This window comes from Martes martes, assembly GCF_963455335.1.
Source record: "Martes martes genome assembly, chromosome: 12".
NCBI classification, from domain to species: Eukaryota; Metazoa; Chordata; class Mammalia; order Carnivora; family Mustelidae; genus Martes; species Martes martes.
Genome location: NC_137900.1, coordinates 93,753,203 through 93,780,278, shown reverse-complemented (window position 1 = coordinate 93,780,278; position 27,076 = coordinate 93,753,203). Strand labels below are relative to the sequence as shown.

Genomic DNA, 27,076 nt, shown 5'->3' with positions numbered 1-27,076 from the left:
GCCATCATGACTAGAGCTGCCAGGCACGTTTGCAGACACGCAGCCCTGTGTGTTCATTCCTGCTACATACAGAGCTGGGAAAGGTCGCCCCGTTGTACGGGAGTGTAGAACCGGATTTGTCAGAGATCGCCGAGCCGCTCCCCAGAGCAGCTGTGGACTGGGGTCCCGCTCGGTGTCGCACACTCCAGACGTGAAGCGCGTCTCCTGGACGGCGTGGCTGACCCCGTTCGTGGCCAGTGGCACCATCGCAGCTCCAGGGCCTTTTGCCACCCAGATGTTCGCTACGGGGAAATGTCTGTTCAAGTGTTTCGCTCATTTTTATCGGGTTGTTTGCTTTTTTACTGCTGAGGTTTGGGATTGTTTCAAATGTGTTCTTTTCCAGATTATGAAATTTACAGCTGTTTCTCCCAGCACATAGCTTTTTATTTATTCTTTTATTCTTTTAACAACTGACTTTATAGAGCAGAAGTTTTGGATTTTTATGACCTCCACTTCACTGATTTGTCCTTATGCACGATGCTTTGTGTGCTGCGTCTAAGAGGGCTTTGCCTGACACCAGCTCCTGAGATTTTCTCTTGAATTATGTTACACGGAGGCCTGTGCTCGATGTAGCTACTTTCGTAAAGGAATGCATGAGGCTTACGTCAAGGCTCCTTTATTTGCGTGTGTACGTTCGATAGTTCCAGAACATTTGTCAAACAATAAACTGGCCCAATTATGTGGCCCCGAGTCTGAATTCTCTGTTCTGCTCCACTGATGTGTGTGTCCTTCCCCAACAGCCACATCACACCCACAATTGTAAACATGTGCATCAGGTGACGTCCGCCTGCAGGGCGGGGCCCACAGTCCTCCGTGGCCGGCCAGCGTCCCCCAGTGCCCCGGAGTCCCAGCAAACCTCAGCTGGGCTGTGGACACACGCTGCCTCTCGGGCCTCTTGGTGCCCTTGTGAGGGTCAGTGCCAAAGTCTCTGCAGAGCTGGGACATCAAGGGGTTCAGGGCACCCCTGTCCTCTCTGTGATGTGGTAGGGGCAGGAATCGCACCCGCCCCTGGCAGAAGCTCAGCACACACAGGGAACAGGGGAGCCTTTCTCGAAGTCTGGACCGGCCTCCTGGTCTTGGGCCTAAAATGGCATCGGGCCCGCCCCTTCCCCACCCTGGGGAGGGCCAGGCTGTGCTCCAGAATGCCTTCCAGGGGGTAATTACCAGGGTAATCACAAGTGACACATTCAGTTCCATCACCCAGCAAAGAGCATGTGGGGGAGGGGCCCTGATGCACAAGGACGCCTTCGTGAGGCCCCGAGACACCCACCTGCGGCCCTGGCCTCCTGCTGGGGTCGGCTCTGGACTGTACGACACACGCTCCAAGCCCGGGACCTGCCCTGGTCCTGGAAGGAGCACGGGGTCCTTACTCAGAGTGCAATGGGGGCTCGACCACGGGGTCCAGGCTTTGGTGTCTGAGCCTCTCAGCTGGCTGCGTGAAATGGGGGGAGTGGGGCTGCCCCCCAGGGCTGTGGGTCAGACCCCACGAGGGAGGGGAGCACTCAGCAGGTGAGCCTGGGGCCGCTGGGGGAAGGACAGGGCTCCTCGGGGCCCAGCTCCTCCCCGCCCTGCGAGCAGGGGGGCCCAGTCCCTGACAGGGGGAGGTGCAACACGTGAGAAGACAAAGACACACGCGGGGTCCCTGCGGAGAGGGGAACATGGCGTGCTGGGCTGGACAGCGACCCCCAAAAGCTACACTCGCCTGGAGCTTGGAGCCTGATTCAGAAACAGGGTCTTTGCAGAGGTGATCGACTGTCACAGACCATGAAGTCAGGTCAGCCTGGACCGCGGGCTCTACACCTCAGAGCCAGTGCCCAGAGGAGAAAAGAGATGTGGGTCACAGGACAGAAGCAGCAGAACAGAGCAGAGATCTGGGGCCTCCGGGAGCTGGGAGAGTCAGCAGGGACCCCGACCCCACTCTGCCCCACTACCTCCTTGGGGCCTCACTGGGGAGGGGGGACCTCAGTCCAGTGACACCTTGCTCTCAGACTTCTGTGCACCCAGCCTGGGAGAGACTAAGTTTCTGGGCTCTGAGCACCAAGCCTGGGGTACTTTGTCACAGTAGCCCCAGAGGAAGCACAGAAGTGTCCCACAGACCCCACAGGACGGGAGGAAGGCGACATTCCCGTAGCGCATCTGGGGCCTCTCCCCAGGGAGGCATGGTTGCAGTTGAGCCCTGAATCCCAAAATAGGGCCCCTTAGGGGACAATCCAGGGTGCAACGTGGCAGGTCCGGTAACTGCAGTTACGGAGGCCCGCAAGGCGGTGAGGGCAGGCCTGAGCAGACCCTGGGTGGCCCAGGATGAGCCGAGGGGCGACACTGTTGGTTTTCTGCCTGAGGCTCCCATTCCGAGAGCTCTGCCCACCCCGTTCTGTGAGCCTCCTGCTACAAATCACGCCCCACTGGGAATGTGTGACCCTGGGAACACACGGGCCTGAGGGCTTAATGAGCTGTTATTCCAAACCCTAGGCCCTCCCTGCCAGCTGGCCATGGATCGCAGGTGGTCCGTGCCAAGTCCCTGGGGACCTGGGGCCGGGGTATAAAGGGCAGCCCCGCGAGGAGCCCAAACAGACTCTCTGAGCCCCAGAGACAACTCGTCGGGCAGGCGTGAGCGCAGAGCCCCGGAGATGAAGACCCTGTTCCTGGCCACAGCCCTCTGCCTGATCACCGTGCAGGCCCAGGACCCCCTGTCCTTCCAGGACCCCGATGTGTGGCTCATGTGGGGCGGGCTGGGCTGGGGCAGCGGAGGGTCTGTGGTCAGGAGTCAGACCCATTTCTGGGCTCAGCCCTGACCCTCTGCAGGCTATGGTCAGGGAGAGCAGGAAGATTCAGAGCCAAAAGGACCCCCATCTCGTCGCCAGCACCGTGGGACACGGGGCTGGGGCTGGGGCAATGTGCTGGAATTAGGAAGGGACCCGGAGATGTCAGGGGAGCAGGTGTCCCCAAGAGCCTCAGATGCGCTGGCAGTGTCTGGTGGGATTCGGAGGTGGAATTACGGGGGGCACCGGGGCCCTGGAGAGCTGGTCACACGCGCGACATTGTCTACAGAGGACGCGTGTCTTTCAGATTTCAGGGAAGTGGTACATCAGTGCTCTCGTCTCAGAGACGGGCTCCCCAGTGGCCCAGGTGTCCCCCATACTGTTCACGGTGCTGAGCAGCGGGCATGTGCGCGCCTCCTCTATGTACCGGTGAGCACGAGCCAGGCCACTCAGCGGCCTCCCTGTCCCACGGCCTCAGCACCCCCCCGGGCCCTCCTGTCTGGCCACAGGTGTGGAGTGACACCAAACACCACCGAGCCCTGGAGGTAGAAGGGTCCCGGGCAGGGTTGGGGTCCCCTGTACTGCTCCGAGGTCGGGACGTGGAGGCGGACACCAAGCCCTCGGCCAGCTGACGTCTGTCCCCTCCTCCAGGATCAATGATCAGTGCCGTGAAGTGGAAGTCACCCTGGAGAAAACCGACACACCCGGCAAATACAGAACCTGTGAGTCCCCGGTGCTGGGGGGGTGTTGGGTGGTGCTCCCCCAAATCCAGAGCATCCCACTCCCCAGGTAGCCTTCTGCCCCACCCCCACGGCCCGGGTCAGGTCCTATGCCCAGGACTGGGGGCCGTGGTGCTGGGGACCCCAGTCCTGGGGCTCAGGTCGAGAGGGGAACCTGGGGATGGGCGAGGGGACCCCAGGGGGTGGCCGTCAGGGGGGCCTCTGTTGGGATCGGGATGGTCACGTGCCCCCTCCGTGGCCCCCGCAGCTGGAGGCAGGAGTCACGTGCAGGTAGAGGAGACTCCCGTGCGGGACTACCTCATGCTTTACAGCGAGGGACGGCACGAGAGGAAAAGATTCAGAACAGCCAAGCTCCTGGGTAAGGTTCCTGCCGCTGCCACGTGCACCTTCCCGTGTCCTCCCCGGGTCCGCGCTGGACACCCCGGGCTCGCCTGCTCTCCTCACCGCAGGCAGACACCCCGACGTGGACCCAGAAGCTCTTGAAGCGTTTAAGAAATTCACCGAGCGCAAGGGCTTGCCCCAGAAGGACATCCACACGCCTGCGCAGATGGGTGAGAGGACGGCTCTGCCCTGTCCCCGCGTGCCCCTCTCAGGTCCCCTCCTCCCCTGGGGGAGAGACCAGTGCAGCGACATGTCTCAGGGGTCTTCACGGCCGAGTGTGAGCCACGGGCAGTGATGCGGGCTGGGCCCTCTGGGGGGTCTCATCATTCGGGCTCTTTCTTCGTTTCTGCAGAAAGATGCATTCCCACACCTTCCCACACGTGATTAGGGTGAGTGACCCTGGAGGAACGTCGGGATCCCCGGGGGCGCCCCAACCTGCAGGCAGGAGGGACCCCGCGGGCCCCCAGAGCCTTCCCCAGAGCCGTTGGGCCATCCTGAGTCCAGTGGGCGTGATGTCCCCGCCGGCCCCTGCCCAAGGCCCCAACGGCTCAGCCCACCTCCCTTGCGCTGTGAGCATCTGCCGCCAGGATCTCTGTCACACGGCTCGTTAACACGGAGCTGCAGGTGTCCTGAGGTGCCCGAGGCCCCCAGATCTGCTGTGAGCACAGCCCAGATGACGACAAAGTGGGGGTCCTTCTGGGGTCCCACGACGGCCTGCCCCGCAGTCACACCTCGGGGGCTTCTCCCTCACGTGCACAGAGCTGTGGTCGGGGGCGGATGCGGAAGGACCTTCCTCGGCTCAGACTGACTCCGCGGCCCCTGCGAGCCCACCCCGGCGCCCCGTGCGGCAGCCCCCGCCCCCGGCCTACCGACACCCTCCTTCCCAGGGCAGGAGGCACAACCATCCACTCCACGGCAGACCCGGGACAGCAGCCCCAGGACCCTCCGTCCTGCAGGACGTGGAAGGAGCCACCCCCCCGGGGCCCCGGGCCCGCTCCACCCCTCCTGCCGGCCCCGCTCCCCGCCCCCCGGCCCTCCGCCCCGCTCCTGTGTCCACATAAAAGGTTTCTGCAGTCCCTGGTGGCTCTGTCTGTCTGTGGGGTCCCTCGGGTGGGCAAGCCAGGGCGGGAGGAGGTGAGGACCCACCGATGTCCTGGTTCTCGGTGGCGGGGCCGCGGTCCAGCGGGCGGAGGGTGGCTACGGCTCTGCCGGGGGTCCTGGGGGGGCTTTCTGCAGGACTGACGCCCACGCAGCTCCGGTTCTGGGTGGTTCTGTGGTCGGGGGAGAGGGACGTGAGCTTGACAGGTTCAGAGCAGAGGTGGGGAGCCATAGAGGTTGGGCTCACTGGGTCCCCCATTTCCCCACGGGCTGGAGGCCGTGGCAGGAGTGAGGGCGCAGGCAGGACGCCAGGCTTCCCGGGGCCCACTGGAACGCAGACAGCAGGACACTGGGACCCCAGCCAGGGCGCAACTCTGCTCCTGCCCCCTCCCTCCAGGCCCGGGGAGGGCACACAGGAGGAGGAACTTGCTTTCACATTCTGGTGCGAACACAGCAGTTTTCCGAAATCACCGGCACCGGCAGGTTTGCAGTGAATATCTTGACCCACAGCCCGCGGGGTCTCCTCTTGGGTGGGAAGGGCGGACCGGGCCAGCCCCCCTGTCGGCAGGAGGTACGGGGAGCAGTTTTCCAGATCACAGGTGTCCCTGGGCCTCTCCCGGACACAGCAGGGCCCAAAGGCAGACGGCAGGGCCCAGGCCGGAGACACGGGGCAAGGGGTCCCTGCTGCAGAGCAAGAGCCCTGCCAGTCCAGGGCGCGGAACGAGAGGGCCTGGCCGGCCTCGGCGCTGCACGTCTGGCTTTCTGTAGCAACGACGCTCCTCAGCCCACTTCCCTGGGAAAGCGTGAGGCCATTGGCTGGGTCCCCCACAGGGACACCCCAGGCATGCTGTCCCATCCCGGCCCCCTGTCCTGGGAGCCCAGGGCCTGGCTCCATTTGTCTACCTGGTGCCTGTAAGTAGCTGGTCCCCTCTCACAGGGCTGTCCCAAGGGCCAGAGAAGGGGCTCCAGGGTCCTTAGTGGTCTGGGGCTGAAACTCAGGGCGGGGGTGCTAAGATCAGGCAAGTGACAGTCCTGGGCAGATCGGCCCCAGGAGGAGGATGAGCAGGCAGAGCCGCAGGGGGCCTGGGGCCCAGCTCTGGGCGTCTGCGGAGGCTGTTTTGGGGTCATCTCCCCAGTGGGGAGGCGGCAGAGGCTGTGGTAGAGTCACTTTCCCGCCTGGACAGCCCAGCCCAGCCCAGCTCCTGCCCCGGCACCGTCCCCTCCCAATGACCCTAGCCCTGCCTGATGGCCGGCCAGGTGCTGGCTCTGTGCTGCGCAGTGGTTTGCGAGGAGGCCTGGACCCAGGAGGCCCAAGTGTCCCGGGGAGGACAGTCACTGGCCAGGTGGGGTGGGGGCCAGATTCCGCCTCCATGGAGGCCCGGGAAGCCCTCCCCTCCGGCCCCCCCCAGGCGCTGTGCCCGCAGGGGCTGGTCCGAGCCAAGTCTGCCACGCACGCTCAGCCTGCACCGACGTCCGCACTCTGTTCCGGAAAAGTCTCCACCACTGCCCCGTGCTCCGCGTCTCGAGTCCAGCCGCGCGGACTCCTCCCTCCGTCTTTTATTGAGGCGAAATTCATGTAACGAAACACGGACCTGTCCGTGGCCCGACCTCCATCAGCAAGGCCAGGGGAGTCCAGGGGAGCCCTCCACGTGTGGCCCCCTCGGCTGTCCCCCCATCCTCACATCTGCCACTTCCAGGACTGGGCACACACCGGGCCCCCCGGATGGGGAGGAGTGGCTCCCACTCCGGGGGCCTGACCGGCCCCTCATCCATTCACGTCTCCGCCAGGAACCACAGAGATGGACAGAGGCTGGTCCTCGATGGATGCAAAGGGCACCAAGACAGGGCCATTTGGAGCTGGACACGTTGCCTGGAGTCCAGGAGGTCCGGGGGGAACATCGGCCCCAGGGTGGTGGGGGGGAGGCAGGGCCTGTCCGGGGCTCCCAGGGCAGGCACTGTGAGGGACTGGAGGGCACACAGGAGGCTACCCTCTCCTCTCCCAGGCTCCTAACTCGGAGACGTGCTGCTTCCTGCTTTGGTAACACTCTCCCTTCCAGACGGGGCTTCTCGGAAGGAGCCAAACCCAAGAGCTAATTATACATAATTAAGAACATCCATTCATAGGATCCAAACAAAGCCACTTAACCACCACCTAAACTGCAAAACGCAGGGAGGGGCCTTTGTGAAGGTGACAAAGGCAGGACCCTGTCTCTAGGTCGGCCCATGGCCAGGGATGCATGGGCAGCCAGAGGTCTGGCAGCCAGGAGCAGAAGGGAGGGTCCCCGAGCACGCTGCTGGCCCCGTTGGCCGTGGGGCTGAGCCTGCCCTCCAAGGCCTCCAGGACACGGCTTCCCACGGACCCCACATGCCTCCTCCCTGTGTCCTCTGGGGGCACCATTGGGAAGAGAGGCGGGGCAGGAGGAGGGCAGGAGGACCTGGGGCCCATCAAGGTGCTGGGGCCGGCCCTGCAGAGGTGGGGTCTCGGGGGCTGGGAACAGGGCTTGGCAGGACAGAGTCCAGTGTGGGACAATGACGATGACCACGATGATGACCACGTCCTGGGGACGGACGGAGGGGACGGTGCCCAGCAGTGGGAGCCCACCGATGCCCCTGGACGGTGCACTTAGAAACAGTGAAGACAGCAACGTTACATCACATGTATGTTCCCACAATAAACAATTTTCAAAAACTATTCCACTGATAATTTTTAACGGGGAAACCTTATTATGGGTTTTCTTATACAAAGTCGTAAACCTTCATTTATTCGAGCTGTCTGTGGGTCCTCTGCGCGTGCGTTTTAAACTTTGCTGATGCGGTTCCTGGGCTTGTTTTGTTTTCTTGCTCTTTTATCGTCTGGCTGCTCTTCCCGACAAAGCCTCGGCTTTCCTGGCGACGTGTACCTGTCCGATGCCGGAGCGAGGCGGGAGGGAAGGATTTGGCCTCTGCCCTCGCAGCTGGCCACACGGCTCACGTGGGCTGCTGCGCGTCCGGGCTCCCCGGGCTCTCTGCACCCACGGTCGAGTCCTCTGCCTGCCGTGGTCTCCCGGCTTCCCTCCCGCCAGCCCGTAAGCCGCTGTTCTGTCCTCTAGTCTGACCGTGGGAAGCCGCGTGACTGGCTCGGGGGCAACGGTTTTAGTGGGCGAGCTTAGGCCCTCCGCCCACGGAAGCCGCTGGCCGCGCCTCGCCCGCCCCCGCCAGCTCCTCCCCGCCGCACCGGAAGGCTCGCCAGCCCGCAGCCGCCGCTCTTTTCCGAGAGGGACGCCTAGGCCGTCCCTGCGGCTGGTGCCAAAACGGCGTTCGGTGAAAAGCGGCGCCCCACGGCACCCGCAGCGCCGCGCCTCTTAGCAAACTGCAAATAGGAGTCTCCTTAGCCTTGCAGGGCAGACACAGCGGCGGGGACGGGGACACGCAGCCGGGGCGGGATCCGCAGCTGTGCGGGCGGCCAGTACGGGGGAGCAGGGAAAGGGTTTGGAGCTGCCAGAGCTTGGGAACCCCGGAGTAAGACGTGAGGACCCCGGGGGGCTTGAAGCCCATTTTGATCCGGGGACCCCACCCCCCCAGGGCACACTCACCAGGCGGTCACCTTTGAGAGTGATCATGGGTTGGTTTCATTTCTGTTTTTGTTTTAATATGGAAACTCACGTGGGCAGAGACGAGGGGACGGCTACGACCCCCCTTGGACTGCGCCCTCCACGGACCTGTGGTTCTCCTTCTGTCATTGGTGGAGCGTTCTGGAGCCCTCCCTGGAGCCCTCCCTGGCCTCTGTAATGAGGAGAGCAGCTCCTCTGCTGGGCTGGCATTTTAAACAAGGCCGTGGGCCACGAGCACACCTCTCACACCTCTGGGGACCATCTCCCACCCGGGCCCGATGGGTCCGTCCCTGCCTCGGTGGGTCTGAAAAGTCCCCCAGGAGATTTCAGTGAACCTCTAGGTTCCTAAGTCATGGGGGCTGTCGAGGTTCATCCCTTCTGGTTCCTGGAAAAGGTGAACGGGATCGTGTCTGCATTTGAATCCCCTTTCCCGCAGCTGAGTGCGGGCAGGGGGCGGCAGCCGGGAAGGGAGGCAGTCGGAGTCGTGCTGTCCACTAACAAAGTCCCTGTGGTCCGCACGTCCGGAGACACTGCTGAGAACGCCCAAGAGAAGGCGATTTAAGAGGTCATTCCTGGGCGAAGTCGCCAAGGTCGTTTGAGCGCACCCTGATGAGCTCGGCTTCCCAGTGGGGTGCTGCTGGGGTCCCTGCTGCCAAATGGCACAGAGCCGGGGAGCACAGGGAAGGCTGCGGGGGGGCAAGCGGTTCAGCTTCCTCAGAGGAAGCGCTCCTGCCGCCGGCGCCAGCAGCTCCCACCCCGCCCCGGAGCCTCCCCTCTGGGGCTGCCAGGAACTGTCCAGGCCCCGGGCACACGGGCACCTTCCTGTTCCCGCTGAGAGGGAAGAAGGCCTCCCGTTGTCCTGCGGGAGGAAGCCCTGGGGGTCTGGGGGTGAGCCCCGGGGGATTCGGGGAACCGCGTGCCCGGGGGGCCTGGACGGGGCTGGCTCGCAGGCCCCCGGCCCCCATATAAGGGCCCGAGCCCGCCGCCCGGCCTTCCTCACTCCCGGGAGCTCAGCGTGTCACAGCCGCAGCCATGAAGCGTCTCCAGCTCGCCCTGGGCCTGGCCCTTGTGTGTGGCCTCCAGGCCATCGCCGTCCCCCAGACCATGGAGAACCTGGACCTGCAGAAGGTGGGCGGACGGCGGGGGCGGGGCGTGAGCCACAGGCCAGACAGGGCAGGGGGAACTCAGGGGGCGACACGAGCACGAGCTGGACCCTTGAGGTCGGGAAACCCCCACCTGCCTCTCCGTCTTCGGGGCAGCTTGTCCCTCGGTTTCCCAAGATCCAGAAGGCTCTAGAGAACTTGTCTGAGGCGCCTCCGGACCCACTTGGGGAACACGGGGGTGTTATTTCCAGCGTGGAAATCGTGTAGCCCAGTGTCTGGTGGACGGCCCAGGGTCCTCCAGAGCTCATGACGGCCGCCCCAGTTCGACCGGGCCCCCGCCGGGGTGGGAGGGAGAGCCCTGGGGGGCCGGGCCCCTTCCCGCCCCCCGTGGCACTCAAGGCCCCGTCCCCAGGTGGCTGGGGTGTGGCACTCCATGGCCATGGCGGCCAGCGACATCTCCCTCCTGGACTCCGAGGCCGCCCCCCTGAGAGTGTACGTCCAGGAGCTGAGACCCACCCCCGAGAACAATCTGGAGATCATTCTGCGCAAGTGGTGGGTGTGGCCCCGCCCGGGGTTCGGGGCCGGCAGGGAGGGGGGTGGGGGATCGGCAGGGGGGCGGGCAGGGCAGGGTCCTGACGGGAGCCGGCTCCCTCTGGGTGGTTCCCAGTGCCCTCGTGACCCCACCCTGGGCTCCGGGCCAGCAGGCCGACCACACAGGGTGGCCTCAGGTCCGTGGGCAGAAAGGCCCGTGTGGAGGCCGCTGGGCAGCCATGGGGCCGGGTCCCTGGAGGCCCGGGCAGGTCCCACCGTGAGCCCTGTCTGCTATGAGGGACAAGTTCAGCGTCACCCCCTAATGCTATCACCACCTTTCAGGGAAGACAACAGATGTGTTGAGAAGAAGGTCTTCGCAGAGAAAACCAAGTGCGCAGCCAAGTTCAACATCAACGGTAGGTGTCCCCAGTGCCTAGGAGCCGGCTCGGAGTGGCACACACGGCCACGGCTGTCCCTGGGAGGCGGCTGTCCTGGCGGTGGGAGGGTGAGGTGGGCACGTGCGCGGCCGCCTGGCTCTCACAGGGGCCGTGCTCTGCCCAAGCTCTGGGCCTCCGGCCTCCAGCCTCTCGGGTGTGGTGGTGCAGCCCCCGCCGCGAGAGTTTCCTCCCCACCCACGACCGTCCTCGGAGCGTCTTCTGGCTCACACAGGACAGGGCTGCCTCCCGCTCGCTCTGGACGGCCGGGCCTCGCAGCTCCCGCCGAGCTCCTGGACTCCGCGGGATGAGGGGACGCGGAGCCCCGTCGGGGGCAGTGGGACAGGACGCAGAGCACCTCCTTCTCCGTATTCTCTGTCACAGATCGCAACGTTCGTGGGGGGTGGGGGGTGAATTATGAGAAACACAAATGGAGAATTTAGTGGTAAAATAGAAACAAAGGAGGCACTGAAATGTCCTGTGGAGATTCCCCCAGCAAATTCTACTTGTTCCTCTACTTAAGCGTTGCTCCGGGCCACCCTGACCCTCCTCCTCTCCAGAACCCATGCCTCTCCAGGGCCTGCGTCTTCTGACCCTTCCCCCCTGGCCCTCTCCTCCCCGTGCTGGTCATGCCTCCCCCAACCCCAGCCCTCCTGCTCCTCCCCGCCCCACCAGAAGGCTGGGCTGTGAGCAGCCTCTGCTCTTCCCCACCCCTGTCCCGCCACACGCCCGCCCGCCTCTGCCCACCACAGGGGCTTTGTGCTCTGCCTCTCCTCTCCCTTTCCTCTCCTGCTGCCTCTGGCCATGCCCGCGCCCGGTGCCGCCCCGGGGATCTCCGGGTGCCCCCCAGTGCGCGGGAGGGGCGCTCCTGCTGGACACGACTCCGTCTCCACTTTGGCCCTTCTCTTCGCCCCCAGATCTGGAGGAGAACGAGGTCTTCGTGCTCGACACCGACTACGACAACTACCTGTTCTTCTGTATGGAGAGCACGGGCGCCACCCAGCCGAGACTGATGTGCCAGTACCTGGGTAGGCACGGGCGATGCACGAGGTCACCCTGAGTGGGACAGTGGCTAAGGACCCCCGGCCGGCACCTTGGGCACCCAGGAAGCAGACAATGCAGCACCCTATGGGCCGACGGGCCTGGGGGTCCCTGCTTTTCCCCAGGGGTGGCCAAGTCCACTCACTGCATCAGAAATCGAAAGGGGCCAGGAGGATGGTTGCTGGGTCAAGGGGCTGGGCTTAGTGTTACTGGCTTGGTCAAAAGATTAGTACTAATTAGAAGCTTTTGTTGGTGGTAATGTTCTTAATGAAATGCAAGCCAGGAGAACCCGTAGCATAAGGCAGAGACATTCCAGGTTTGCCCGAATGAAGCACTTTCTGGGGGCTCAGCTATGCTGGTGAGACCCTAGCCGAGGGGGCTGGGCCCTCTCCTCCTGTCCACACGCCTTCCTGGGAAGAAGGGGAGGGGACAGGGACCCTGGAGCCCAGGGGTGACCCGCCGCCCCCCACAGCCAGGACCCTGAAGGTCGACAACGAGGTCGTGCAGAAATTCGACAGAGCCCTCAAGACCCTGCCCGTGCACATCCGGCTCTTCTTCAACCCGACGCGCGTGGAAGGTGATCCCCTCCACACCCCACGTCCCCGCTCGCCCCCACGTGGGGCTCGCCCATCGGACAGCCGCGAGCGCTGGGCCCCACTGCCTCCATGGTGGCCCCCGGCTTCCCAGACCTCCCAGGATGGGGGAGTGGGAGGTGCAGAGCCCCCGAGGCGGGGTCCTCCCGCCCCACCCCCTCTGCCGCACCCCTCTGGGCCCAGGGCTGTCCTGGCGACTTGTGACCCCCCCCCCACGGCTCTCCCCTCCCCCACCAACAGAGCAGTGCCGCATCTAGGTGAGCTCCTGCCTGACCCGCCTCCTGCGGTAACGTACCAGCCCTGCCCCCACGTCCTGGGCACATGCACGGGTGGGGGGCATCCCAGGGGACCCCCCAGCTCCCCTCCATTGGGCCCTGGTCCCTCTGCGGGAGTGACTGGAACGTGGTGTCCCTCTTGGAGACCGCAGGGGCCAGGCTGGCCATGCCGGCCAAACGCCCGGCTCTGGCTCTGTCCCAGAAACACTTGGGTCCAAGCATGTGCTCTACTGCGGGACCCCGTGCTTTCCTTTGGGGCTCACGCAGTTGTTTGAAGGAGGTGGAGGAGAAGCAGGATGGGGAGGGGGTTGGGAATGGCTGGGCCGAAGACAAAGCTGAGAATGTGGAGGCCAGGGGCGGCATCCTTAAGGGTAGACGTCCGCGCCGTCCCCACCCCGTCCCCTCCCCGCAACAGCACGCTCTCTGCCCTTGTCTGTCTTAGTGACCTGCAAAACCCATTGCTTGCCTCCCGCACAGGAGAAACCAGACCAGCCCCCCCACCCCACCCCAGAAGGCAGAAGTTTCCTTGTCCTTTCGAAGAAGCCGGCCACCCGGTCCCGTCCCCTTCCTCCTTCCTGGGTCCGTGTGCTCGGGCTGGAGCCTGCTCTCTGAGGTTCCAAATAAAGCCGCAAGATCTCCCTTCTGTGCAGTGTTGTTGGGGGGCCTGCAGGGTACGGGCCTGGGGCTCTGCTGGCATTCTCGGGGGGCTCCGGGCGACATCAGCTCCTGGGGGGGAGTTCCTCTAGTTTCTCATCCACAAAATGAGAGAATCCACTTGTGCAAAATCTGTAAAATATCTAGAAAATACCAGCATCAACGAGCTAGGAGGAAAGCTCAAAGCCCTTACTCTTTAAATGAGTTAGCAAAAGGAAACTAAAATAAATGAATCTGCGATCCATTTAGGTTAGAAAAGAAGCATTAAAATAAGGAGAATAAGGTGCCTGTACCCCCAAGGTGAGGGCAGGTGTGAGGCTGGACAGGCTTAGCTCAGAAACAGCTGGGAAAAACCACAGATACAACATTTCCGGAACTATCAGTGAGCACAGATGGAGAGAGATGTGATTAAAAGCATCGTAAGGGGTTCAGCTGTCTGGCCGTAACCTAAGAGACTTAAAAACTCCCAAATGGAAGATTTCACAGCAAATGTCATCATCCCAAACAAACCCAAGAAGTCTAGAGAAAAAGTCGACGGGTCCCGTACCAAGGCAGACAGACACACGGGTGCAGAGGCCCCGCCCCTGCGCCGCTCCCTCCCCAGCCCCGCCACCGGCATCCAGAGGGCATAGACAGGTCCTTTAGGAACAGGAGTGAGCACCTCCGGGTCTGGGAGGCAGGCGATGCATTCACACACCATTACACCCGACAGCCAGCACAGCGGAAGGAGGCCACCACGAGAACAGGGTCCCCTGCACTGTCCCAGGCGGTCCCTTCATTCCCGTGGCCACGCCGGAAGTGTCTGCAGGAGACAGGCACCCGGTACTGTTCTCAGGGAGCACAGCGGGCTCTACCCGCCCGATCGGGGGGCCACGGTGGGGGACAGTGGCCTGGCGACAGTGCACGCACCCACCCACCTCCCGCCTTTCCCACCAGGACACGCACACAAAAGCCTGTGAAAGGCATAGTCACCCCTGCGTTCCAGCAGGGAGCATCTGTGTGAATCTCAAACTAGTTTCAAGCGAACTGTGTTGAGAGAATGAAAGAGGAAGAATGATTTCTCTGTAGGTGGTGACGTCGGTCGGCCTCCTTCCTCCGAGTTCTCTAAACTGCCGCGGGAGGACAGGCAGGAAGGATGAGCGGAGCGGAGCGAGCTAGTCCCCGGGCAGGAAGCTGGGGACGCGGGCGCAGAAACTCAAAAGCGGCACAGATTTTCAGGCAATTTTAAGTTTTGAACCAGTTCGAATCTTACGTATTTTAGATGTAAACTAAAATAAAACCGAGGGATGCCTGGGGGGCTCAGTCGGTGAAGCGTCTGCCTCCGGCTCAGGTCATGATCCCAAGGTCCTGAGATCGAATCCCCCCTCGGGCTCCCTGCTCAGCAGGAAGCCTGCTTCTCCCCCTCCTTCTGCCCCTCCCCACTCGTGCTCTCTCTCTCTCTCTCTCTCAAATAAATAAATAGATAGATAAAACCTTAAAAAACAAAAATAAAAACTGAAAGGCAAGAAGCCATAAAATGAACACGCAGAAACAAAGAAATCTGACTTCTGCAAAATTGCCCATTTCAGAGAATAAAGTGTCGATTTTTTAATTTTAATTTTTATTTTTGCCAGTGACAGGCTTTGACGCCCCACGGCAATCCATCCGTCACAAAGCGTGTCATTTCCAACATGAGGGGGCGTCGATGGGGGAGACGTCATCGAGATCTCGCTCAGACGCCGCACCCTCTCTGGTCAGCCCCGGTCACTGTGGGGCCTGCGCCCACCCTGGGGTCTGGCCCCCTGAGACAGTGCCCCACCTACTCACACTGCGATCTTCCGTGGACTGTATTCCAGGGAAAAAGAAATCTTAAGGTCAACCTAGTAGTAACATTCGTGTTGGTGACAATATGGATGTTCTCACCAGTCAGAGTCCAAATCAAAACAGATGGGACTTGAGAAATGGCTTTGAAGGAGGATCTGTCCCCAGGCAAGGAGGGAGGGGGCTGGGGCTAGTGGTGCCAACGTCTTCCACGCGCAGTCGCAAGAAGGGACGGGGCAGGGTTCACCTGGTCATCGGAATAAACCCAAAGGTCAGGGGAGCAAAATAGAGTGATGAGGAATTTGTGTAGGGATTTGAGGGACAATGAAGGTGGGGTTTCAATTCAAAGGAGAAGTAAGTCTCATTTAATTAATAACACATAGGCAGCCTGTCGTCGTGCGCGTCTCACAGTGCGAGTGGGGAGTCACTTCTCGGCTTGCGATTTCTGGAAGAGTTTCTGCAGGATTCACGTTCCTGCTTTCTTAAATGGTGGAGAGAATTTAACAGTGAAGCCAACTGCGCTTTGAGATTTTAGCCAGGGAGGGAGAGATTTTCATCCACAAAATCAATGTCTGCAATAGATCTGTGTCGAATCGGGCTATCCATTGCTCCTGCGATAGGCTTTGATCATTTGCATCTTTCCAGGAATTTATGCATTTTGTCCAAGTTATTAGAATTATTTCCAGAAAGTCATACAAATTTTCCCTTAATAGGAAGAGGGAGAGAAAGAGAGAGAGAGAGAGAGAGAGAGCGCGCGCGCAAGCACTCATGAGTGGGGAGGGGGCAGCGGGAGAGGGACACAGAGAATCTCAAACTGGGTCTCAGTCTCACAACCCTGAGATCATGACCTGAGCCGAAACCAAGAGCTGGACACTTAACCGACTGAGCCGCCCAGGCACCCTTTTTAGTGAGTTAGTTTAGTCTTGGTTTTAGCAACCTCTAATACCGTTTTTGTTTCCATAAGATCTTTATTGATGTCACATTCTTCATCCCTAATAGTGGTATGTGTCCACTAATCAGGGTTTTCCAGATTAGTCTGCCTAGAGGTTTATCCATTTTCTTGATCTTTTCAAAGATCAAAACTTTTTTAAGAAAAGATTTTTTTTACTTATATGACAGAGAGAGCGTACAGTAGGTAGAGCAGCAGGCAGAGGGAGAGGGAGAAGAAGGCTCTCTGTTCAGCAGGGAGCAATCTGGGGCTCCATCCCAGGACCCTGGGATCATGACCTGAGCCGAAGGCAGACGCTTAACCAACTGAGCCACCCAGGCATCCCGCAAAACTGTTTTTGATTTGTTCTTTTCTATAGGTTTTCTGTTTTCTATGTCATCGATTTTTGCTATTACATTATCTCTTTCCTCTTGCTTGCATGAGTTTCAAGTTGTTCTCCTAGTTGCTTAAGCTGCAGGCTTAGATTTTTCAACTGAGTCTGTTTATGTGGCCTAATATAAGCACCAGTGGCACAAATTCCCTTCAAAGTGTGCATCCACATATTTTAATATATTTTGTTCTCATTTTTAGTTAATTGAAAATACTTTTCTGAGAAGGATCAAGTTGTATCTTTGTCTATTGAATTCTTGGTGCTTAATGATTTGCAGGAGCTCTTTATATATTAAGGAAATTAGATATTATTTGTGCTATCAATTAAAAAATAATTTTCCTCAGTACATTATTTCTCTTCTTACTTAGCTTGTGGTGTCATTTCAGTGTGTTTCCTCTACGTGGTTAAACTCACCAGAGTTTCCTTTTGTTGCTTCTGACCACCGTTGCAGGGTTTTGATCAGCTTGAGAGAGGCCTCTTATATTCTCATACTGAATACCTGAATTTTCATTGTTTTATTGTTTTCATTGTCCAATCTTCTGCTCCATCAGGAATTCGTTTGTTTTAATTCATGCGTTAGGACTCAAACTGTATTTTCCAAATGTCCACGCTGTTCTCCCAAGAGCATTTATTAACTACTGAGTTTCCCCACATTCCTGATTCTCATGTGTGTTTGAGTCTGTTCAGAGACTTTTCATCCATTCTGTTGGGCTGTGTGCAGGAACCCCCGTGGTTTGGTTTGGTTTGCTTTATCTTTGAAGCACAGTTGACCCACAATGTTCCATTAGGTTCAGGTGTACAACATAGTGATTCGGGGTCTCTACATGTTCCTGTGCTCACCACATGTCCCCATACTCGCTACTGCGATATCACTGTGTTCCCTGGGCCGCACCTGTCATCCCCGTGACTTACTCATTCTATAGCTGGAAGCCCGGACCTCCCACTCTCCTTCGCCTATCTTGTGTATCCCGCCTCCTTTGGCAACCATCAGTCTGTTCTCTGTGTTTCTGGGTCCGTCTCTCCTTTTTGTTTGTTTGTTTTGTTTTTTAGATTCCACGTATGAATGAAATCATACGGTATTTGTCCTTCTCTGTTTGACTCACTTCACTTAACATAATACCGTCTAGATCCACCCACGTCGTTGCAAATGGCAAGCTCTCGTTCTTTTTCATGGCTACGTAATATTCCACGATCCATATCACATCTTCTTTATCCATTCATCTGTCAATGCCACTTGGGCTGCATCCGTATCTTGGCTATTGTAAACAATGCTGCAACCAACAGGGATGCGTATATCTTTTTGGATTAGTATTTTCATGTTCTTTGGGTAAATACCAAACAGTGGAACCACTGGATCATACGACCTTTCTATTTTTAATTACTCCATACTGTTTTCCACAGTGGCTGCACCAGTTTGCATTCCCGCCAACAGTGCACGAGGGCTCCTTTCTCTCTGCATCCTCGCCAACACTTGTTATTTCCTGTGCTTTTGCTTTTAGCCAATCTGACAGGGGTGAAGTGACGTCTCGTTGTGCTTCTGATTTTCATTTCCCTGATGATGAGGGATGTTGAGCATCTTTTCATTTACCTGTTGGCCATCTGGATGTCTTCTTTGACAAAGTGTCTATGCGGGACCTCTGCCCATTTTTTTTTTTAAGGATTTTATTTTTTTATTTATTTGACAGAGAGAGAGATCACAAGTAGGCAGAGAGGCAGGCAGAGAGAGGGGGTAGCAGGCTCCCCGCCGAGCAGAGAGCCCGATGCGGGGCTCGATCCCCGGACCCTGAGATCATGACCTTAGCCGAAGACAGAGGCTTAACCCACTGAGCCACCGAGGTGCCCCCTCTGCCCATTTTTTAATGGGTTTTGTTGTTGTTGTTTTGTTTTGTTTTGCTGTTGAGTTGTTAAGTTCATTTTGGATATCAACTCCTTACCAGGTCTATCATTTGCAAATATCTTCTCCCACTCAGTAGGCTGCCTTCTTATTTTGTTGATGGTTTCGTTTACTGTGCAGAAGCTTTTTGCTTTGGTGTGGTCCAGAACCCCAATGTTTTGATTATTTTATCTTAACATCTGGTGTGGATAGTTCATCCCAATTAGTCTTCTCTAACAGAATTTTGTTAGTTATTCTTACTTATTTAAATCTTCAAATATACTTTAGGATCAAATGGTCTGGTAAAAAATATGGCTGATATTTTTATGGACTTGCATTACATTTATGGGTTGACTTGGGGGAGAACTGACATCTTTATGAAATGTTCCACAATTGTGACATGCATTCCCTTTGTTTGTGTCCTCTGTTGGGTCCTCAAGAGTGTAATTCTTTTTCACATGGAGTTTGTATAATTTTTGTTAAATTTATTATTAAAAATAATTTTGAATTTTACCAGAGCCTTGATAGTATCACCAGAAATGATCACACAATTTTTTTCTTGTGATCTATTACTATGATGAATTTCATTAATAAGTTTATTAATACGAATTATGCTCACAATCCTGAAATGAAGCTCTTATGTATTACCCTCTGAAAGCATTACTGTGCTCTATTTGATAATATTTTAATAATTTTACACTGATATTCAAAACTGAGATCAATCTGTACATTTCTTGACAGGGTTTGGAAACAAAGTCTGAAATTCTTAAAAATGATTTGGAAAGCTTCCTTATGCTTTTAGCCTTCAAATTAACTGTCCCTTGAAGGTGTGTTAGATTTTCCCTGTAAAAGACTTTTTGAAACTGGTATTTTGGGGGGAAATACCTCCTTAATAACTTATTTTTCCTTTTTCTAGTTTTTTTCTAGGAAATTAGTCCATTAATACTTTATAGCTCGCTCACCGTCAGGTTGGGTAACATATTTTTCTAGAAACTCCCTATATTTATCCAACTCTTTATTTATTCCATGAGGTAAAGTAAACATTTCCCTCCTAAAGGTTCTTCACTTTCTTCTCCTTTTCTGATTATTTTCCCAATTGCATTTATTACTTGATGTATACTCTCTTTCCCCCTTTTTCCTTGATTAGGGCACCGAAGGCTCCGTATTTTACTGGTATTTCTCAAGAACCATCACTTGACCAAATATACCATTTTTCTATTTTCTGATTCAGTAATTTCTGCTTTTATATTTGCAGTTTCTTCCTTATCCTTTCTTATGGTTATGCTGTTTCCCCCCCTAACATTTGAGTGGTATCGCTAATTAATTCATTTTCATTCTTTTTATTTATTAAAATTATCTTTAGGACCCCAGATTTTCCTGAGAGCCGCTTTACTTGTGTCTCTCGGAATCTGAGGCACTATGTGTTCATTTTCATTTTCTAAATAGTCTGCAATTGTCTCTTTCATTCAAATGCTGCCCTGAAATCTCCATATTCTTGTGGTAAAAAGAACCATAGACTGGTCTAGCTCATAAAGAGGGTAAAACCCAACTTTGATCATCCTAAAACATGAGTTGAAGTGTCAGCAAGTGTCCGTCCTGGTTTGTCCTCTGGATCAGGTGTCTCTGGGTAGGTGGAGAAAGCCTGGGGCATAACAGGGCCAAGTTCAGGATTCTGAGTCCACATTTTCCTTGTAAATATTTATCAGCACAACCTTAGTACCCTAATTACCACTTGCAGCCCTAACACTGAATAGTGTTCACCTCTTTCCTGCCCCACTCAGTTAATTATCAGATCCAGCTGTCACTTAGGTTATTGGGAAGTCCCAGATGGAGCCAAAAATGGAGCCTGTGAGACACAAAGATCCATTGTGAGCAAGTGTCCCAGGACCCTACAGAGTCTGGCAGGTGTTGGGCTCACCCTGGGTTCAGGGAGGTGGCCCAGCACCAGGTCAGGGAGGGCCCTGGGAGCTGGATGTGACGTTCTGTTCTAGAATCAGCTTCTGGCTGACTTCAACAGCCCTGGACAAGAGGCCAGCCTTGGCTACTAACTTTGTGAGTATAGGTCAGGGACTTGGCACATTCTATCTCATTCTTGACATCTGCACAGGAAGCTGATTGGGAGGGGTCAAAAGTGACAATGGACGTGAAAGCACCTTGGAAAGTTGCAGAGCCTGAGAGAATGAGAAATTAAATGGCCTATCAGTTAAGGAAGCCGTCCATCCATCCATCCATGTAGCCAACCATCCATCCAACCATCTACTATCCACCAGCCAGCCAGCCAACCATCCATCCACCATCCGTCCATCCATCCATCCATCTAGTCAACCATCCATCCAACCATCTACTATCCACCATCCAACCATCCATCCATCCATCATCCACCATCCCTTATTCCTTTTCTCAAACACCGTCTGTGGTGCTGTGTGCCCTGTTTTTACAATCTTTGCTATCTCAACACTGCCTCAGTAGAGCCCCTTGGACACTCAACTCTGGGATAAAGTCTGCAGAGATTTACTACGTGGAATACGGGTAACTTTCAAAATGCAAAAACAGTTGTTTCTGCTACACAAACACGGATCAAATGGCGTTATTGGTGACATCACAGACCCAGCATCAAGCAAGGCTGGCAGATGCAGCTGGTGAGAAACAACGAGCCCTTCTTAGATTCAGAAACCGTATTATGCACATTGACAGCAAGAGCAAGATAAGCAAGGGTGCCAACCCCCAGGTCCCCTGTCTTACGGGATGATAGCAGGTCCAGAAGGATCTGGATACGGCAATGCAACCACAGTGGTGGGGTGTCCTGTTGTTAAGAAGCCCCTTCCCGACAAAGCTGAGTAACTTTTCCCTGGGAGGCAGAAGCCTCAGACTGCTTCGGAACCCGGCAGGAGAACTCCCTCGTGGCAGCCTCCTAGGAAGATGAGGGGGCGAGTGGGCCCTTGCACAGGGCCGGTGGGTTTGGCAGCTGGCGTGCGGCGGGAAGGCATTCGGCGGGAAGGTTGTCGCTCTGCTGTGCTCAGAGACATGGGGGTGGGAGTACCAGGGTGGGCTCCCGAGCTGCAGGTATGGACTTGGGGCAAAATTCAAGGGTGAGGCAGGGGATGCAGGAGCGTGGGCCCTAGACAGGGGGCTAGGGAGTCAGCATCTGTAAATCCCGAGAGCCAGAGATCCCAGGACAACCCCACAGACTGTGAGCCCTACTGGGGAAGCTTCAACCCGCTTGAATCCGAGTCAGAGGTGGGGAGAGGCAGCCAGTAAACAGACCTTCTCAATCCCCAACCCAGAAGTTCTGCCCTCAGGTCTTGAAGGGAGGCCAGATACGCACCGTCCTGTGATCCTGATGCGCGTCTGCCCAGGACGCTTCCCAGCACGGAGGGCGCCCGCCTCTACCTGTCTGTGTTTCAGGATCGGCAACACGACCCCACTGACACGTGGGGCTTTTCCCTCCACGGTGCCTGGAGCGAGGCGAGGGCAGGGAACGGGCCCTGAGACCAGAGCAGAGGACGGGGACAATTTACAGGTGAGACGCAAAGGTCAGTTGGAGGAGGATGGAGAATCCGGGGATGACTCCCAGGCCCCCCGCGGAGATGTGGGGCGAGTCAGGTCTCGGGGAAAGGAGTGGGTCAGAGGTGCTTTGGTGGGAGCTGGGGGATGTCCGGGCACGGGTACCCACTAGGGTGCTGACCTAGGATTCGGGGGACTCACAACCGAGATGAAAGCTAGAGGTCAAGAGGGCAGCCCGGATGCTTGGGAGCGGGTGAGACCCCCCAGCAGCTGAGCACGAAGGGCGAGCACTCGGCGTGGGGAGTGCAGGGGGCCAGAGAAGGAAAACTGCCCCAGTGGCGAGGGACCCCAGGGTCGGCAGAGGTGTTCCCACAGGAGCCGGGACTGGTCAGCAGGCCGCCCTGGTGGAGAGGCCACCAGGGGACGACACCGGAGACCACCTGTGCATCCGCGGGGCCGAAACCAGACTGCGTGGCGGAGAGGGTGGGGGGCAGGGCGCCATCGCCACCCAGACCCTGGGCCGAGCAGCGCAGGGCAGAGAGAGCCAGCGAGGGGGAGGGTGGCCGGACACCAGGGGGCGGGTCGCGTTCTTTGTTGTTCTAGGGAACGTTTCACCCGTCGTCGTGACAGCGGTCCCCCTTTGCGGGGAAGCTGTGGGACAGGCTCCGAGACGGACACCCAGCACGCTCCGTTGATGACGGGCTGGCACCACTGCCCGGCGAGCTCCCGTGGCCACCGTGAAAGGCGGGCAGCAGGGAAGCGGGCCCCACTCCAGGCCGGCCCAGAGCTGGGGACAAACGGAGGCCGGTAGAGTGGGGAGCGGCAGGGAGCCGGCCTCCTGAGAGCGGGCTGAGCCTCCCGTCTGTGCTGGGCACGAGGGGCCCCTCTCGTCCTGCGTCCCCGCAGAGGCTCGAGCCTGGGGGTGGCCACGGGGACAACCTTCAGCCACCTGGGACCAGTTTGCACAGCTGGACAGCATCGGCTGCCTCATGCCCATCGCAGGAGCTCGGAGCCCCAGGTGGACACTATCCAGAGCTCCCCGCCCCGCACCTGTGTGGGGTCTCCTGCAGAAGAGGCCCTGGAGGTGTGGGGTCCACTGCAGGGGGTACCCAGCAGTGCCAAGCAAGCTCCCCCCGCAGGCAGAGCGGCCATCGTCCCGTCTGCTCTGTGAGGTGGGACAGAGAGCACGGTGTGGGTTCTGTCGCGGCCTGTGTCCCTCGGAGACGCCGTTTCCCCCACTGGGCTCGCGTGTTGACCGAGTGTGGAAGGAATCCCTCCTTTTCCGGGTTTTCACTTGGCAAGGGCAATGTATGGGGGAAATGGAAAACCACATTCTTCTCCCTCTCTCTGCCTGCTCGTGCTCTCACACTCTCTCTGTCAAATAAACGAATAAAATCTTTGGGGGGAAAAAAAGAAAAGAAAGAAAACCTCATGGAATTTGCAGAGCGAGACATAAGGTCTGCAAATGTCCACGTCTACCCGGGCCCCAGTCACCATTCTCTGCTGGGACTGTCACACCTCACCTCCCCAAGCCCTCCGTCCCCTCGTCGGGGTCCCCGGCATCCCCAGCACCTGGGCCTATGGGACTGTCTAACACTCCTGAACATGAGGACCCTCGTTGTCCCTTCTGGCTGACGAGGTCCCGAACCGGGCCGGAGGCGGAAACAGCTTTGTAACCAGGGGCGCATAAAATGTCACCAGAGCAACCGGCAGGCGGGTCACAGAGGACAGCAAGTTGACCAACGCAGAGTTCGCGAGCCCCGATGAAGTCGTCAGGAGGAAACCAACCAGAAGGGGCCCTCGCCAGTCAGCCCCACACCAGCGGGGTAATTACTCCTTCCCTCGCTTCAACAACACCCCTTGCTCTCCCTTCTGGTCCCCCCGGAGCCTGTGCTCCCTGAGTTGCCATCCGAGACCCCACAATAAAGGCCTGTGTTTTTTCCAGTTTGGGTTCCTGATTGACAGGCCCACTGCTGAGTCCCGGGTCCCCTGGTCCCCCTCCCCGCCCACTGCGTCCCCACGCCTGCCTCCGTGAGCCAGTCAGCTTGCCAGCCACGCGCTGGTCCACCTGGCCCAGGGGCCTGCTCTCCGCCTTCCCGCCGCTGCTGCCGCCCCGCCCCTGCCCCCAGACCTGCGAGCAAGGGAAGGAAGCTGGTGCCCGTGCTTTGGGGCATCTCGAACCCGCTGAGGGTGGCTCTGGGCAGGAGGGTGAGGGCTGTGGGGGTCCCGCCGGAGTCCTCTGGACACTCTGCATGCCGAAACATCTGAGAGCCGGCCTTTGCCTCCAGACGATGACCTGTGGGCCCAGGCGGCCGTGCAGGAGCACGGAGGGGTCCCCACGGGGCACAGCAGACTGCACGGCCACGTCCAGCCCCAGGGCGAGCATGCTCAGGACAGCTGTGTGAACCGGGTGACCGCAGGAAGGGACCGGGAGGGTGACAAAGTGTGCCCCCGTGCAGGACAGATAGCCACCCACGGGCACGTCGTCCACAGACCCTGGGGCTGGCATGGGGCTCTCCCACCCTCCGGGACACAGCTGTGCTCGGTGCTGATTCTGACCTGACGTTGCCCAAGTTCGTGACCCAGGAAGCGTTCCTGCCGCCGGCGCCAGCAGCACCCACCCCGCCCCGGAGCCTCCCCTCTGGGGCTGCCAGGAATTGTCCAGGCCCCGGGCACACGGGCACCTTCCTGTTCCCACTGAGAGGGAAGAAGGCCTCCCGTTGTCCTGGGGGAGGAAGCCCTGGGGGTCTGGGGGTGAGCCCCGGGGGATTCGGGGAACCGCGTGCCCGGGGGGCCTGGACGGGGCTGGCTCGCAGGCCCCCGGCCCCCATATAAGGGCCCGAGCCCGCCGCCCGGCCTTCCTCACTCCCGGGAGCTCAGGGTGTCACAGCCGCAGCCATGAAGTGTCTCCAGCTAGCCCTGGGCCTGGCCCTTGTGTGTGGCCTCCAGGCCATCGTCATCCCCCAGACCACAACGAACCTGGATATAAGAAAGGTAGGGGCATGTGGGGTGGGTGCTGGGGGCCAGGGCCGGGGTGGCTGATGGAGGGCAGGAGGGCCCGGCTGCAGACATCTAAGGGCAGACACTGAGGCATAGAGCTCGGGCACGTCTCTGTCCCCCCGAATGCTGGCTCCAGCCACCTCCCTGTCCCCCTCTCACCCCCGGAGTGGAGTCACGTAAGACAGGGCCACGCCCCGAGTGGGAGCTTACTCAGGACAGCGCTGGGGTGGAGACGGTGGGTGTTCCAAACACGAGGGAACCCCGCGTGGGCTTCAGCATGGGGTAGGGACCCTCAGATGTGCCGGGTCCTAGCACACTTGCAGGGCTGCCTGGGGAATGCGTGCCGGAGACCACCCAGCAGGCCAGGGTGGGAGGGAGAGCCCTGGGGGGCCGGGCCCCTTCCCGCCCCCCATGGTACTCAAGGCCCCGTCCCCAGGTGGCTGGGGTGTGGCACTCCATGGCCATGGCGGCCAGCGACATCTCCCTCCTGGACTCCGAGACCGCCCCCCTGAGAGTGTACATCCAAGAGCTGAGACCCACCCCCGAGAAAAATCTGGAGATCATTCTGCACAAACGGTGGGTGTGCCCCCGCCCCGGGTTGGGGGCAGCGAGGGCCTGGCTCCGAGTCAGGCAGGGGGCGAGCAGGGAGGCATGGAGGGGGGTGGGAGGGCAGGGTCCTGATGGGAGCCGGCTCCGTCTGGGTGGTTCCCGGTGCCCTGGGGACCCCCCCCGGGCTCTGGGCCAGCAGGCCGACCACACAGGGCAGCCCCAGGTCCGCGGGCAGAGCGGGGGCCGGCGCTCGAGGAACTCTGAGTGTCCCCATGACGAGGTCCCTGGAAGTGCTGTAACCAGCCCCTCCCAGACAGGGTCAGTTTTCTGACGCGGGCTCTCGGCCACCAGCAGGTGTCCCGGCGGCCGGCTTGGTCTGCCCCGTTGCCGACTTGGCCAAGTCACCGGATCAGGGCCACGGGGCTGCTCACATTCGGCCACGCCCTTGTGGCACCGCCCTCAGCCGGCCCGGGGCCAGACGAGGCTGGGCGCGCGCAGGGCCCGTGGACGCTTCCTGGAGCCGCTCCTGTCCCCACGCTGGGGTTCATGGACGACCCCCCACACTCTTTGGCTTTTCAGGGAAAACCGCGCCTGCGTTGAGAGGAACATCATAGCCCAGAAGACCGAGGACCCCGCCGTGTTCGTGGTCGACTGTAAGTGCACCGACTCCGCGCCCGAGGGCCCCCCGCCCCCCCCAGGCATCTCCCCGCAGGCAGCTCTGGACAAGCAGTGCCCCCTCCCGCGCCGGGCACTGGGGGCTCGCTCGGAAGCGTCCCGGCGGCAGGAAGGAGTCAGGCCCTGCTTCTCCTGCGCCCACGCCACGAAGGCCACGAAGGGCACCCCTGGGGGTATGAGGCCTGGGGACCCCACTCCGTCCGGGGCTCAGCCTCCTCCCGGCCCCTGCGCTCCCTGCTGGGCGTGGGAAGACAGCAGAGCCTCATCTGGCTCCCTGTGACGTCCGTATGGCCGTGCAGGTGGGGGTCCGTGCGGGGACGTGTCTGAGGGCAGGTGTGAGGGGACCTCCCTGCTCAGGGACCGGCAGCCTCTGGCTCCTTGGACGTGTCCCCCTCAGCCAGACCTCTGGCTAGACACACTGTGCATTTGCCTCTCGGTCCCGGAACCTGCTTCTGGAACGTTCTGGACCTCAACAGCCTCGGTCCCACCTTTCCATACCGCACTGCCCCCTGGGCCCAGCAGCCCCCCGCCCCACCCTCGGCCCCCTCTGGGACAGACCCCGGGCCCTCCCCGTGGCTGCCAGCCCTCCCCTGCCACCACAGCCCAGCTGCCGTCTCCCGAGTCTGTGGGGCTCTCGGTAGCAGCTGTGGAAATGAGCGGCAGGGGAAGGCGAGGCCTGGGAAGGAGGGGGCGGGCCCTTGGCTTTGGGGAAGTGGCCATGCCAGTGCGGAAGGTCCGAGGGGCACACAGACAGATTTCGGGCCTCTGTTCCGGCCTCTGCTCCAGACCAAGGAGAAAGAAGGATTTCCGTGCTGGACACAGACAACACCCACTACCTGTTCTTCTGCATGGAGGCGCCCGCGCCCCGCGCTGGGAGCAGCATCATGTGCCAGTACCTGGGTGCGTAGCGGAGCCCTCCAGGGGCTGGGGGGGGGGGCGCGGAGGGGGAGGGGCCGCCCCAGCCCCCCGGGCTCCCGTCAGCACCGGTGTGGGGGAATCAGGGACGAGCGACAGGCCGAGCGGGTGACTGAGGGGTGTGTCCACGAGCGGAGGGGCTCCACGGGACAGTGGGTAGAACGGGTCGGTAAGATCTGAAACCAGCCGGGAAGGAGATTTTT

At 59.2% G+C, this 27,076-nt stretch overlaps 2 protein-coding genes across 2 annotated transcripts; both read left to right on the top strand.

Moving 5' to 3' along the window:
* Positions 1-2,666: 2,666 nt before the first annotated feature.
* Positions 2,667-6,581, top strand: LOC308353423 (vomeronasal secretory protein 1-like; the record flags this gene model as incomplete). Its single annotated transcript, XM_080820259.1, has 6 exons — positions 2,667-2,795; positions 3,088-3,227; positions 3,450-3,520; positions 3,786-3,896; positions 3,988-4,089; positions 6,442-6,581. 6 exons carry the CDS (start codon positions 2,667-2,669, stop codon positions 6,579-6,581), a joined length of 693 nt encoding a protein of 230 aa, XP_080676385.1.
* Positions 6,582-9,639: 3,058 nt separating this feature from the next.
* PAEP (progestagen associated endometrial protein) lies at positions 9,640-26,866 on the top strand (the record flags this gene model as incomplete). The annotated part of the gene is made up of 4 exons (XM_080820258.1): positions 9,640-9,735; positions 10,123-10,262; positions 25,863-25,936; positions 26,745-26,866. 4 exons carry the CDS (start codon positions 9,640-9,642, stop codon positions 26,864-26,866), a joined length of 432 nt encoding a protein of 143 aa, XP_080676384.1.
* Positions 26,867-27,076: the final 210 nt, after the last annotated feature.